General features: G+C 39.2%; 1 protein-coding gene and 1 long non-coding RNA gene across 2 annotated transcripts; both read left to right on the forward strand.

The window, feature by feature from the left end:
- Positions 1–1,642: 1,642 nt before the first annotated feature.
- LOC140180125 (uncharacterized) lies at positions 1,643–7,744 on the forward strand. Its single transcript, XR_011874243.1, has 2 exons — positions 1,643–3,901; positions 7,128–7,744. It is a non-coding gene; the product is annotated as an uncharacterized lncRNA (long non-coding RNA).
- A 3,180-nt stretch (positions 7,745–10,924) lies between these two features.
- Positions 10,925–11,654, forward strand: LOC112757077 (uncharacterized). Its single transcript, XM_029293833.2, has 3 exons — positions 10,925–11,149; positions 11,217–11,321; positions 11,565–11,654. Exons 1-3 carry the CDS (start codon positions 11,081–11,083, stop codon positions 11,652–11,654), a joined length of 264 nt encoding a protein of 87 aa, XP_029149666.1. The 5' UTR covers positions 10,925–11,080.
- The last annotated feature ends 968 nt before the right edge of the window (positions 11,655–12,622 follow it).

Genomic DNA, 12,622 nt, shown 5'->3' on the forward strand with positions numbered 1-12,622 from the left:
GTCGGAGAGGAAGCCCGAGACTGAGCGCCGCTGGGAGAGAGGAAGACGCGGGCTGGAGGAGCTGCATCCAGTCGCCGCTGACGCGCCACTGACCACCGCCGTTTCGCCGTCGCCGATGTCGCCGCTACATCGCCGGACATCATCGCTGGAGGACCGAATGGAGAAGCTCACCAGTTCTGCTTCTGCTTCTAGTTTCTGGAATCTGAGAAGAAGCCACTGCCACCGCTGGAACTGTTGGTTTTGTTGCTCTGCCCTTGCTCTAGATCCATTCTGATCCGTTACCATCGCCGTTTGGCTGACACTGAAGCTTCCCACTGCCAATGGAGCTGCCCGGAAACCCTGCTGTTGCTGCTCCGATAATTTATTGTAAGCTATCTGTAGTTTCAATTTTATTGAACTCATTTCCATTTCTGACTCCATTGAATTTGAACTCTATTTTGTTGCCACCGTGGTTACTACTGCGAGAGTGAAGAATGAATCGGAAATAATGCTGCTGCCGTTGATCGGAGATGCCAAACTGTTGCTGCTACTACTTTGAGATGATATGGCTGCTATTAAGGTTGTTGTTCATGAGTGCAGCATTCCCAATTTCTATGGATTTCGACACTTTGAGGTAGGGGATTTAACGTTTTTAATTTAGAATGCTTACAAAGTTATTTGGATAAGTGCAAATGGTTAACAATGGTTAAGAATCTCTTAGTTGACATGAATGACTTGAAATAGGTTTGAAGTTAGTTAATTGTTGTGATGATTTTGAGCTGTGATTGAATTTAGATGCTGCTGTGTTTAATGATTAATTTAGTATAATTTATTAAATTGAAATATGCCAAGTTAATTATTGAAAAGCTGTGGTATGGATAACTGATGAATTGAGTTTTGATTATTGCTGTGAATGTAATTAGTTTTGTTGTTATGAGAGACTAATTGATAGAAATAAGCTTGGTTTGAGGTTGTGAAATTTGTAGTAAGTTTGATGATGTTTTATTAGTGCTTCAATTGGATTATTGAATTCAGGTTAAGGCTGCGAATGTCTTTGGGCTTTGTTGTGAGTGTTTGAAGTTGTAATTGATATTGTTTTCTCTGATATGGATGGAATTGAGTTGAATTATAACTGTAGTTGGTGATTGATTTGATGATTGTGCTTACTGAATGTGTAAGGAATAGAATAAATGGTGTTACTTTTGTTGCTGAGCTTGCTGGTGTGAATTGATGAGTTATTGTGTGTTTGAATGATGATGAGTGTACATGGAAAATTATGCTTGGCATAGTGTAGAAAAGAAAAGGTTTGATGATGCTTAAGTACTTGACATCGTGTGAATTATTGATTCTGGGTTCTTGGGCTGTGTTGGCAATGAAGACAATTTTGAATAACTGGAAAGAGGTTAAACGTGTGATTTTGGAAGGGTTATAAGTTCAAATGTGGTTTTTGATAAGTAAGGTTGTTGAAAATGCTTAAGGCAGAATTTCTGCATACATGACAGTAGAAAGAATCAATTTCTGGGAGCATCCCAGGTCATATACTTGAATGAAACTATTTTTGCATGAAACTTTACTGTGTTTTGAGCATCTCATAAAAAATTCAGAATTTATTGATGAGTATTTTGAGAGAAATGAACTTTTTGAAGATTGATGGTTTCTGCAGAAAATTCTGTTTCTTTACTGCAGAAGCACCAACTTCCAACTCACTTAACTTTCAATTCTGGTAAGTATTTGAGCTGAAACTAACGGCATTTTCAAGCTTCCTGTGTCCACAATCTTCATTTTAAATTTCATGTCAATATCCTATTTAACCAAGTAGATATGTTGAAAAGAGTATGGATAACTCACTGGATTTTGGAAACCGAATTCTAAAAGGCCTGGCTGTGTTTCTCACTTTATAACTTTTTCATATCACATGGTATTAATCTGGAATTTGATTCAATAAAAAGCTAAAAGAGTCTTGTTTGAGGTCGTGAATTTTGAAAGGCATTGGGTGAAAACTGGATTTTTAAGGAATTTATCAAACTTACTACTTGCTGCTGTTTTTCTGCATTTTCTTAGGAAACAATAACAGAATTTTAAGAGAGATGGTACAAGTTTTTATTGTGACCAAATTACCTCAACACCAAGTTTCTTGGAATACTAGTTTATTGAGTTTAATTTTGAAAGAATCCTATGATAAGTGAAAGTTAGTTACGAATTGATGAGGTGAAAGTTGAATTGAGGGGTTATGTGGGAATTGTGGGTTATGACCGAACTGTTGGCTATTGTAAATTGTGAATTTTCTGACTGATTTGAGAACCTCTTATTTGGTAGTTGTTGAGGAAAGGGGGAGACTTGTTGAGAAAGAGGGAACCCGTAAGGGTGGTTAAGTCCGAGTTTTAGGGGAGGTGCTGTCGAAATTTTATAAAAACCTGAGGTTTCATTTGAAAAGTTATTTTAGATGCTTTGAATGTTGAAAATTATATTACTTGAGCTTTATTTAGTTTAGAAAAGAATTAAAATATTTTGAGTTCAATTTACCAAGGAAAGGAATTATGTTTCGAACTTGAATTATTTAAGAAAGAAATTATGTTTTGAATTTGATTCAATATAGAAAGAGTTATGTTTTGGGCTTGAAATAAAGGATTACCTTTTTAGAAATTTGGTGAAATAATAATATTTGAATTTGAATAGTAAGAGAGATGATTTTTGAATCTTTGTGAAGTTAGTGAACTTGAGAAAGAGTTCTATTCGATTATTTTCAAAGAGAGGTTATGTTTTGAAAAGTGTTTAATGAATTTAAAATAAATGATTTTTCTTGAGTCTTTCGATAGAGAACCAAATTGAAAAATAGTTTTAAAGTTGGCTTGAGTCAAGATTGCTAAAGTAGAGATTATGACTGGCTTGATGGTTAAGATTTTTATGGATAAATGCCTGAGAAAGTTAAGAAAGGTTTAAAGAAAAATGTTAAGAACTCAAAGGGAAAAAGAGAATGACGAATTGATATGTGAATTGTTGCGTTTTAGAAAGGATAATGAAAAGTGATAAAAGGCGAAAAAACCCCACGAACTGTTAGTTGTTTAACTACGGGGAAAAGCCCACGAATTGATAATTGGTTAAAATCGGGAAGTACCCACGAACTGAATGATCATTGATCTCGGGGAAACCTATAGATTGTTATTTGTTTTATATGCGGGAAAAACCCACGGACTGAGGGAAGGACAGAGGGAGGAGAGAGAGAGAGTTTGCGTCGGAGGAGAGAAGGAGCTCGTGCCTCACCGCGGTCACCCATGGAGCCACGAGCTGCGCCGATCGCCGCCGCGTCGCGTCGGAGAGGAAGCCCGAGACTGAGCGCCGCTGGGAGAGTGGAAGACGCGGGCTGGAGGAGCTGCATCCAGTAGCCGCTGACGCGCCACTGACCACCGCCGTTTCGCCGTCGCCGATGTCGCCGCTACATCGCCGGACATCATCGCTGGAGGACCGAATGGAGAAGCTCGCCAGTTCTACTTCTGCATCTAGTTTCTGGAATCTGAGAAGAAGCCACTGCCACTGCTGGAACTGTTGGTTTTGTTGCTCTGCCCTTGCTCTAGATCCATTCTGATCCGTTACCATCGCCGTTTGGCTGACACTGAAGCTTCCCACTGCCACTGGAGCTGCCTGGAAACCTTGTTGTTGCTGCTCCGATAATTTATTGTAAGCTATCTGTAGTTTTAATTTTATTGAACTCATTTCCATTTCCGACTCCATTGAATTTGAACTCTATTTTGTTGCCACCGTGGTTACTACTGCGAGAGTGAAGAATGAATCGGAAATAATGCTGCTGCCGTTGATCGGAGATGCCAAACTGTTGCTGCTACTACTTTGAGATGATATGGCTGCTATTAAGGTTGTTGTTCATGAGTGCAGCATTCCCAATTTCTATGGATTTCGACACTTTGAGGTAGGGGATTTAACGTTTTTAATTTAGAATGCTTACAAAGTTATTTGGATAAGTGCAAATGGTTAACAATGGTTAAGAATCTCTTAGTTGACATGAATGGCTTGAAATGGGTTTGAAGTTAGTTAATTGTTGTGATGATTTTGAGTTGTGATTGAATTTAGATGCTGCTGTGTTTAATGATTAATTTAGTATAATTTATTAAATTGAAATATGCCGAGTTAATTATTGAAAAGCTGTGGTATGGATAACTGATGAATTGAGTTTTGATTATTGCTGTGAATGTAATTAGTTTCGTTGTTATGAGAGACTAATTGATAGAAATAAGCTTGGTTTGAGGTTGTGAAATTTGGAGTAAGTTTGATGATGTTTTATTAGTGCTTCAATTGGATTATTGAATTCAGGTTTGGGCTTTGTTGTGAGTGTTTGAAGTTGTAATTGATATTGTTTTCTCTGATATGGATGGAATTGAGTTGAATTATAACTGTAGTTGGTGATTGATTTGATGATTGTGCGTACTGAATGTGTAAGGGATAGAATAAATGGTGTTACTTTTGTTGCTGAGCTTGCTGGTGTGAATTGATGAGTTATTGTGTGTTTGAATGATGATGAGTGTACATGAAAAATTATGCTTGGCATAGTGTAGAAAAGAAAAAGGTTTGATGATGCTTAAGTACTTGACATCGTGTGAATTATTGATTCTGGATTCTTGGACTGTGTTGACAATGAAGACAATTTTGAATAACTGGAAAGAGGTTAAACGTGTGATTTTGGAAGGGTTATAAGTTCAAATGTGGTTTTTGATAAGTAAGGTTGTTGAAAATGCTTAAGGCAGAATTTCTGCATACATGACAGTAGAAAGAATCAATTTCTGGGAGCATCCCAGGTCATGTACTTGAATGAAACTATTTTTGCATGAAACTTTACTGTGTTTTGAGCATCTCATGAAAAATTCAGTATTTATTGATGAGTATTTTGAGAGAAATGAATTTTTGAAGATTGATGGTTTCTGCAGAAAATTCTGTTTCTTTACTGCAGAAGCACCAACTTCCAACTCACTTAACTTTCAATTCTGGTAAGTATTTGAGCTGAAACCAACGGCATTTTCAAGCTTCCTGTGTCCACAATCTTTATTTTAAATTTCATGTCAATATCCTATTTAACCAAGTAGATATGTTGAAAAGAGTATGGATAACTCACTGGATTTTGGAAACCGAATTCTAAAAGGCCTGGCTGTGTTTCTCACTTTATAACTTTTTCATATGACATTGTATTAATCTGGAATTTGATTCAATAAAAAGCTAAAAGAGTCTTGTTTGAGGTCGTGAATTTTGAAAGGCATTGGGTGAAAACTTGATGCAGCTCCTCCAGCCCGTGTCTTCCTCTCTCCCAGCGGCGCTCAGTCTTGGGCTTCCTCTCCGACGCGACGCGGCGGCGATCGGCGCAGCTCGTGGCTCCATGGGTGACCGCAGTGAGGCACGAGCTCCTTCTCTCCTCCGACGAGAACTCTCTCTCTCTCTCCTCCCTCTGTCCTTCGCGCGGTTCTGGAGGCAGCGTCACGGGTCGGCGGCGACGTGGTTAGATCGTGACAGCAAGGCGCGGTGGTAGCGGTTCCAGGCCGGCAGTAGCGCGCGATGGAGGAGGCGGCGGTGAGGCAGCAGACTCGACCGGTTGGATGACGGCGCGGTGAAGCTCCCTCTCTTTCCCTCAGCTCGACGGCGACTGCGGCGAGGCCCCCCAGCCAGCGCCGTCCCTTCCTCTCTGATTCCCATCTTCCCCTATTTCCATTTTCCCCCTTTTTCTTGCTGAGGTTTCCGTGGGTGAGGGATGGGGTCTCTAGGGTTAGGATTTCCAATTTGGGAAATTAGGGTTTCTGATTCAATTTGGGAATTAGGGTTAGAAATTAGGATTTTATAAAATAATAAAGATAGGTATGAATAGATATTTTGATAAAATTGAAGGGTAGAGTAATTTTAAAATCAAATATACTCTATCAAAAATATTTAGGAACATTATTTATCAACATATGGCTAGGTTCAATCAATTATTTCTAATTTACATTATAAAATGAACAAGTTAATTATATTTTGTAAAGTACAATTTAAATTCAAATATCAATTTTTTAGATTAAATCATACAAATCTCTATTATTTTTCTATCTCTGAAACTTTAATTTCAATTTATAAAGTAATGAATTATAATAAAAATTGTACACAAACATTAATTGACTTAAACTTAAAGTATTTATAAATATCAATCTAATCATTTTTAATAAAATCATTTTCTAGGAGTTCAAATTAATAACATAATTCATTCAAAATAGAATTTATTTAAATTAAATTATACAAATCTTCTTATTTTTCAATTATCAAAATTATAATTTCAATTATACCAAATATCTAATAAAGATTATATAAAAATTCTAATTAATTTAAACTCCAATTATCATGAAACTCCATTTAATTACCTTTAGTAAAATAATTTTCTTAAAATAAAATTATCAACAAATAAAATAAATCACAAATAACTATTTATTTGATTTTCAAAAACTAGGGTTGTTACATCCCTAACCATGTGCTTGTGGCGTGAAGGTGTCAAGTGAAAACTTGAGACTGAGCGGTTAAAGTCAAGGTCCAAAGAAAAAAGAAGAGTGTGCTTAAGAACCCTGGACACCTCTAATTGGGGGCTCTAGCAAAGTTGAGTCACAATCTGAAAAGATTCATCCAATTATGTGTCTGTGGCATTTATGTATCCGGTGGTAATACTGAAAAACAAAGTGCTTAGGGCCACGGCCAAGACTCATAAAGTAGCTGTGTTCAAGAATCAATATACTGAACTAGGAGAATCAATATCACTATCTGAATTCTGAGTTCCTATAGATGCCAATCACTCTGAACTTCAATGGATAAAGTGAGATGCCAAAACTGTTCATAAGCAAAAAGCTACTAGTCCCGCTCATCTAATTAGAATCTGAGCTTCACTCAAAAACTCTGAGATATTATTGCTTCTTAAATTATTTTTATTCTATTTTATTTATCTAGTTGCTTGAGAACAAGCAACAGTTTAAGTTTGGTGTTGTGATGAGCGGATATTTTATACGCTTTTGGGGTTAATTTCATATAGTTTTTAGTGTGTTTTAGTTAGTTTTTAGTTTATTTTCAGTAGTTTCTAGGCAAAATTCATATTTCTAGACTTTACTATGGGTTTGTGTGTTTTTTTATGATTTCAGGTATTTTCTGGCTGAAATTGAGGGAGCTGAGCAAAAATCTGATTCAGGCTGAAAAAGGACTGCTGATGCTGTTGGATTCTGACCTCCCTGCACTCAAAGTGGATTTTCTGGAGCTACAGAACTTCAAATGGCGCGCTTCCAATTGCGTTAGAAAGTAGACATCCAGGGCTTTCCAGCAATATATAATAGTTCATACTTTGCTTAAGGATAGATGACGTAAACTGGCGTTCAACGCCAGTTTCATGTTGCTGTCTGGCGTCCAGCGCCAGAAACAAGTTACAAGTTGGAGTTCAACGCCAAAAAAGGATCCAAAGCTGGCGTTGAACGCCCAAAACAGCCCTATGCACGTGATTAGCTTAAGTCTCAGCCCCAGCACACACCAAGTGGGCCCAGAAGTGGATTTCTCCACTATCTATCATAGTTTACTCATTTTCTGTAAACCTAGGTTACTAGTTGAGTATTTAAACAACTTTTAGATCTTTATTTCGGATCTCATGACATTTTAGATCTGAACTTTGTACCTTTTGACGGCATGAGTCTCTAAACTCCATTGTTGGGGGTGAGGAGCTCTGCTGTGCCTCGATGAATTAATGCCAGTATTTCTGTTTTCTATTCAATCACGCTTGTTCCTATCTAAGATGTTCATTTGCGCCTTATTATGATGAATGTGATGATCCGTGACACTCATCACCATTCTCAACCTATGAACATGTGCCTGACAACCACCTCCGTTCTACATTAGATCGAATGAGTATCTCTTAGATTCCTTAATCGGAATCTCCGTGGTATAAGTTAGAATCCATTGGCAGCATTCTTGAGAATCCGGAAAGTCTAAACCTTGTCTATGGTATTCCTAGTAGGATTTTGGGATTGGATGACTATGACGAGCTTCAAACTCGCGAGTGTTGGGCGTAGTGACAGACGCAAAAGGATAGTGAATCCTATTCTGGTATGATCGAGAACCTACAGATGATTAACCGTGCGGTGACAGCGCACCTGGACCATTTTCACTGAAAGGAAGGATGGTAGCCATTGACAACGGTGATCCTCCAACACACAGCTTGCCATAGGAGGGATGTGCGTGCGTGAAGAAGATAGGGAGAAAACAGAGATTTAAAAGGCAAAGCATCTCCAAAACTGCAACATATTCTCTTTTACTGCATAACAAGTAACCCTTAATTCATGCTCTCTTGTTCATTTGCAAGTCAATTGATAACCACTAATTAATATCCTGACTAAGAGTTGCAAGATAACCATAGTTTGCTTCAAGCCAACAATCTCCGTGGGATCGACCCTTACTCACGTAAGGTATTACTTGGACGACCCAGTGCACTTGCTGGTTAGTGGTACGAGTTGTAAAAAGTGTAATTTACAATTCGTGCACCACATGCTTTCTTCCTTTTTTGCTCCAAACTCTGCCAAATTGCTCCGAATCTCACCTAAAATCATAAAAATACTAAAACAACTCAAAGTAGCATCGAAAGAGAATTTTTGCACTAAAATCAAGTAAAACTAAATAAAATCTAACTAAAAACAACTAGAAAATGATAGGAAAAAAGGTATCAGATGCTCACGCATCATCCACCGGAGGCTTCTCGGGCGGGGCGTCAACGGAGGGCTGTGACTCCCCCTGGTCCTCGACAACGACCTAGCCATATCTCTCTCCGACGATAGCACTAGGACCCCCCAAGTGGGTCGCTGAGGAGTCCTCTTCACTGTCATCAGTAGAAAGGAAGTGGGACATCAAGTCCGTCATGGTAGTCTTTCCATCAGCCATGGAAACTATAGGGAATAAACACAAGTAAATATATCAGGAAACCAGGAATTCGAAACGAAGGCAAGATTAACCAAGGAAGTGGAAGAAAAACAGCTTATCTACATGGGCTTGACCAATATCCCGATCCCCCATCACCATATGAAGGTTAAAATTTCTAGTGCCAAAGATAGCCAACAAAATGTCGGATATTCGGCAGTCTTCTTCAGTCAACCCCTCATAAGTCACATTTATCATATAAGCAGAGCTAGCCCCAAAGCTCCAATAGGTCAGGATTCGTCGTTCCCCTTCCAGGGTTAGCCAGAAGGGATGATGGCCCTGAATTAGCCTAACTTTAAAGAAAGTGATTTTAAAGCCGTGAAAGGAGTCCTCGCAAAGTCCAAAGATCCTGCAGCCCTGAACGGCTCGAAAAGACATGTATCCCTTCTTTGTCTTACCCTCCCGAGAGGGGTTCGTTAGCAAGAAGAGATAGAGGAACACGTTGACGGAGGCCGGGAGCTCCAAATATTCGCAGACCAGCTCGAAACAGCGGATGGCGGTCCAGCTATTGAGATGAAGCTATGAAGGGGCGACATCGCAACGATTTAACAATGACATGACGAAGGGAGAGATGGAAGTCGGATACTAGCGTGGTGAACATCGGTTATACATCCACAACCAGTCGACTACTCGAGGTGTTGCCATATTTTTGTGGCAGACATGCTCCCTCTCGCCTGGGACAAAGACCTGGTAATTGGCTTCCTCTGGAACCCCCTCTGCACAGGGAACCAAAATCCCGAAGTGCCTATAGATCTTCTCGAGTAATCCGGGATGCCGTATCTTTTACATCTGTAGTGACCCAAATGTAGCGATCGACAACATTTGGAGCTGTCGGGCACTGAGCCATACCTACAGTAGGGGCAGCACTAAAGTCAACCCGGGAGGTCGAAAACTCAGTAAGAATGAAAGAAGAAAATGGAACTACATTTTACGCATTACTCCCTAATATTCGCACCAGTTTAAAGCCTAAATCCAAAAAGCAAATGCCTAATGGTATCCCTTAAAGACTATCTAATAGAAGCTATGCTAATCCAGGCAAAAATGCAAGCTACGTTAATCCAAGCAAACATGCAACGATTCACAAAGAAAGCGAGAGTGGCAGATATGAAAGCCAATGAAAAATGCTTACTAGAAGATGCAGGAAGTGTAGCAGGGAAGAGACAAATAGAAGACGCGCACACCTAATCTCACAGAAAAACCAAGAATGTAAAGGAAGAGGAGGGTTCTGACAAAAGTGTAGGGAAGAGAATACTGAAGGAAGAAAAGAAATGAGAAAGAGGGAGTTCTGGAAATAAAAAGAAGAAAGAAACGTAGAATAGTAACCGTCAGGGAGAGTGCGAAAAGGCAGGGGCATAGTGGTCTTCCCTGACTTTCAAATCAATCATAATGAGTATTAAATGTTCGACGCGAAAACCAAGGCAATGTTCCCAATAACGGACGGGGGAAACTTGCGCGTTAGGGGCACGGACTCCATCAATGGAGTCCCGAACCCAAGAGGATTCAATCGAGGAGAAAGGCGAGTAAATCAAAGGCGTCAACCACGAGTTTCTATTCTCACAGTTGATACGCTGGAGCACTGTTCCGAGCCAGCTCGCTAAAAATCCGGGTTCGGTTGCGAGCCACCGACCAGACGATTCCGTCGACCCAAACCAAGAGGAGACCTGCGCGGCACCTTCTTTTCCCTAGGAACCTGGACCGTGGATGGAAGCTTCTAGACGAGTGAGCCTGCTCACTAGAGATCTACTCAAATGAAGAGTATAAAAGGGAGGAACCTACTCCTCCCAAGAGTATGTCACCTTTTCTAACCCTAATTAACCGCCTCCTAGTACGGGCAATGACTTTGACATTGAAGTGTCCGGCCCACCCACCGCCCAATCAACTTTGCAGCCAGGCTCCGTCCTCCAGCTCGTGCTCAGGTCCCACTCCCCTTCGCACCTGCTCGGACACCACTTCAACACGACCGGTGAAGAACCCTAGCAGACGAACAATATTCATCCTCCACTTTGACGACCTGAAACTCAAGCGCTAGGATTTTTTATCCCGGCATCTAATCCAACCCGCCGATTTTCCACTCTAGCACCGTAATGGCTATTCCTTCTCCATTTTTTTTGGCTATCTGAGTTAATTGTAGTTTTGTAATATGATTCAGGTTTGCTTGTTGCCCCTCTTCCTTCTTCCCATCATCGACATACTCTTCTATTATGTCATGGTAAGTTCTTATTATCTCCCTCCTTGGCTTTTCCGAATTCCCAATTTGATTTAGCATTACAATATAGGAAATCTTTGTTCAGAAAGAAGGGTATGCCATGGCCCATGGAGCACACAGACATGATTCCGCGGTAATAATAAAATCAATTTTTCATTTACTGTTGAAAACTTCATGATTATCACTATTAGTGTATAAGCCATTCTACTGTTATGTGTAGAACCATGCTGGTTTATAGTTAACTGAATTCAGACATTAACAAGGTTGGAACTCCCCAGGATTTCAAATTTCCATAAATGAGATCATTTGTGCAAATCTGTGAGAGGGAAAACCTAGCTGAATTTGTTGCCATTGCAAACTCTTTCTCTTGGTTTCTGAAATGTAAACTTGATAAAATTTTCAGGGTAAAGTCTATTAGCTTTTCGGTTGGGAGTACAGGAAACCAGACAGGGCTTCACTGGCTTGTCCATATAACCCTATAGCCAAAACGGATGGTAAGGAAAAGTAATTGAATGTCTAATATTGTTTTCACAATTAATGAATATTAAGCATATTATGTTCATTTCAATAAAGTTTTTCTTTTTCAAATAAATCTTCCATTCTCAAGCTCTAAATTTATAAAAACCTCCAGGAAATGTAAGGTGTAGAATAGTATGTAACTTTACAAAACAAAGGGAGTCAGAATAGTACATGGGAGTGCTAGGCAAACAAATATCGTGAACCACAATATTCGTCGAAAGAGGGGGAAAAAATAAGAAAAGGAATAAAGAAAGAAATCAACTCAATGTTTTTAACTGTGAAAAGGAACTCTCACATTTGGAAAGATATGAACAGGAAGTGGTGGTAACAGGGGTATCACTAAACTCATCTAGAAGCAAAGTTGTATCAGCAGCAAACTATGATCTCCTCACTCCTGAGGACCTACTTTGATATCCTTTAATAATGTGAATAAGAATGGGCATGAATGGTTCCCATGCTTAACACCTTATTGTCTTATAAACCAAGTATTAGCCTCATCATTTACAACCACAGGAATATGGCACTTCAAACTTGAGAGGCATTATATCCTATCAATCGAGCACTTTCTTTGAGAAACCATGCCTTACATGCGCGCCTTTGCTCTATTTTATTGAATAGGCTTTGTACAATATCTTTGCAGGGTGGTTGTGTATTAAGAGATTACCAAAAAAATTTGCCAAGGGGAAACTTGTCCCATGCCATAATTGTTAATCACATATATCTGGTTTAACTAATCACAGCTCGTACCCGCTGCCGATCATCCTAAATCCTAAATTCTATACTCTAAATTGGTTTTACTTTGTTTCACTTTCAAAAATATTTTTTAGTTGAGTTTTGGATGCTTTTATTGTTTTTAGTTTTGAATGTTTCTTTTTAATAATCAATTGTTGGCTCCCCATACTTTCTCTACTATCACCCTTTAGACCCTAGATACAAGAGAATTTTGCCAGTTAATCT

The sequence above is a fragment of the Arachis hypogaea genome, chromosome 16, assembly GCF_003086295.3.
Source record: "Arachis hypogaea cultivar Tifrunner chromosome 16, arahy.Tifrunner.gnm2.J5K5, whole genome shotgun sequence".
Taxonomy (NCBI): Eukaryota; Viridiplantae; Streptophyta; class Magnoliopsida; order Fabales; family Fabaceae; genus Arachis; species Arachis hypogaea.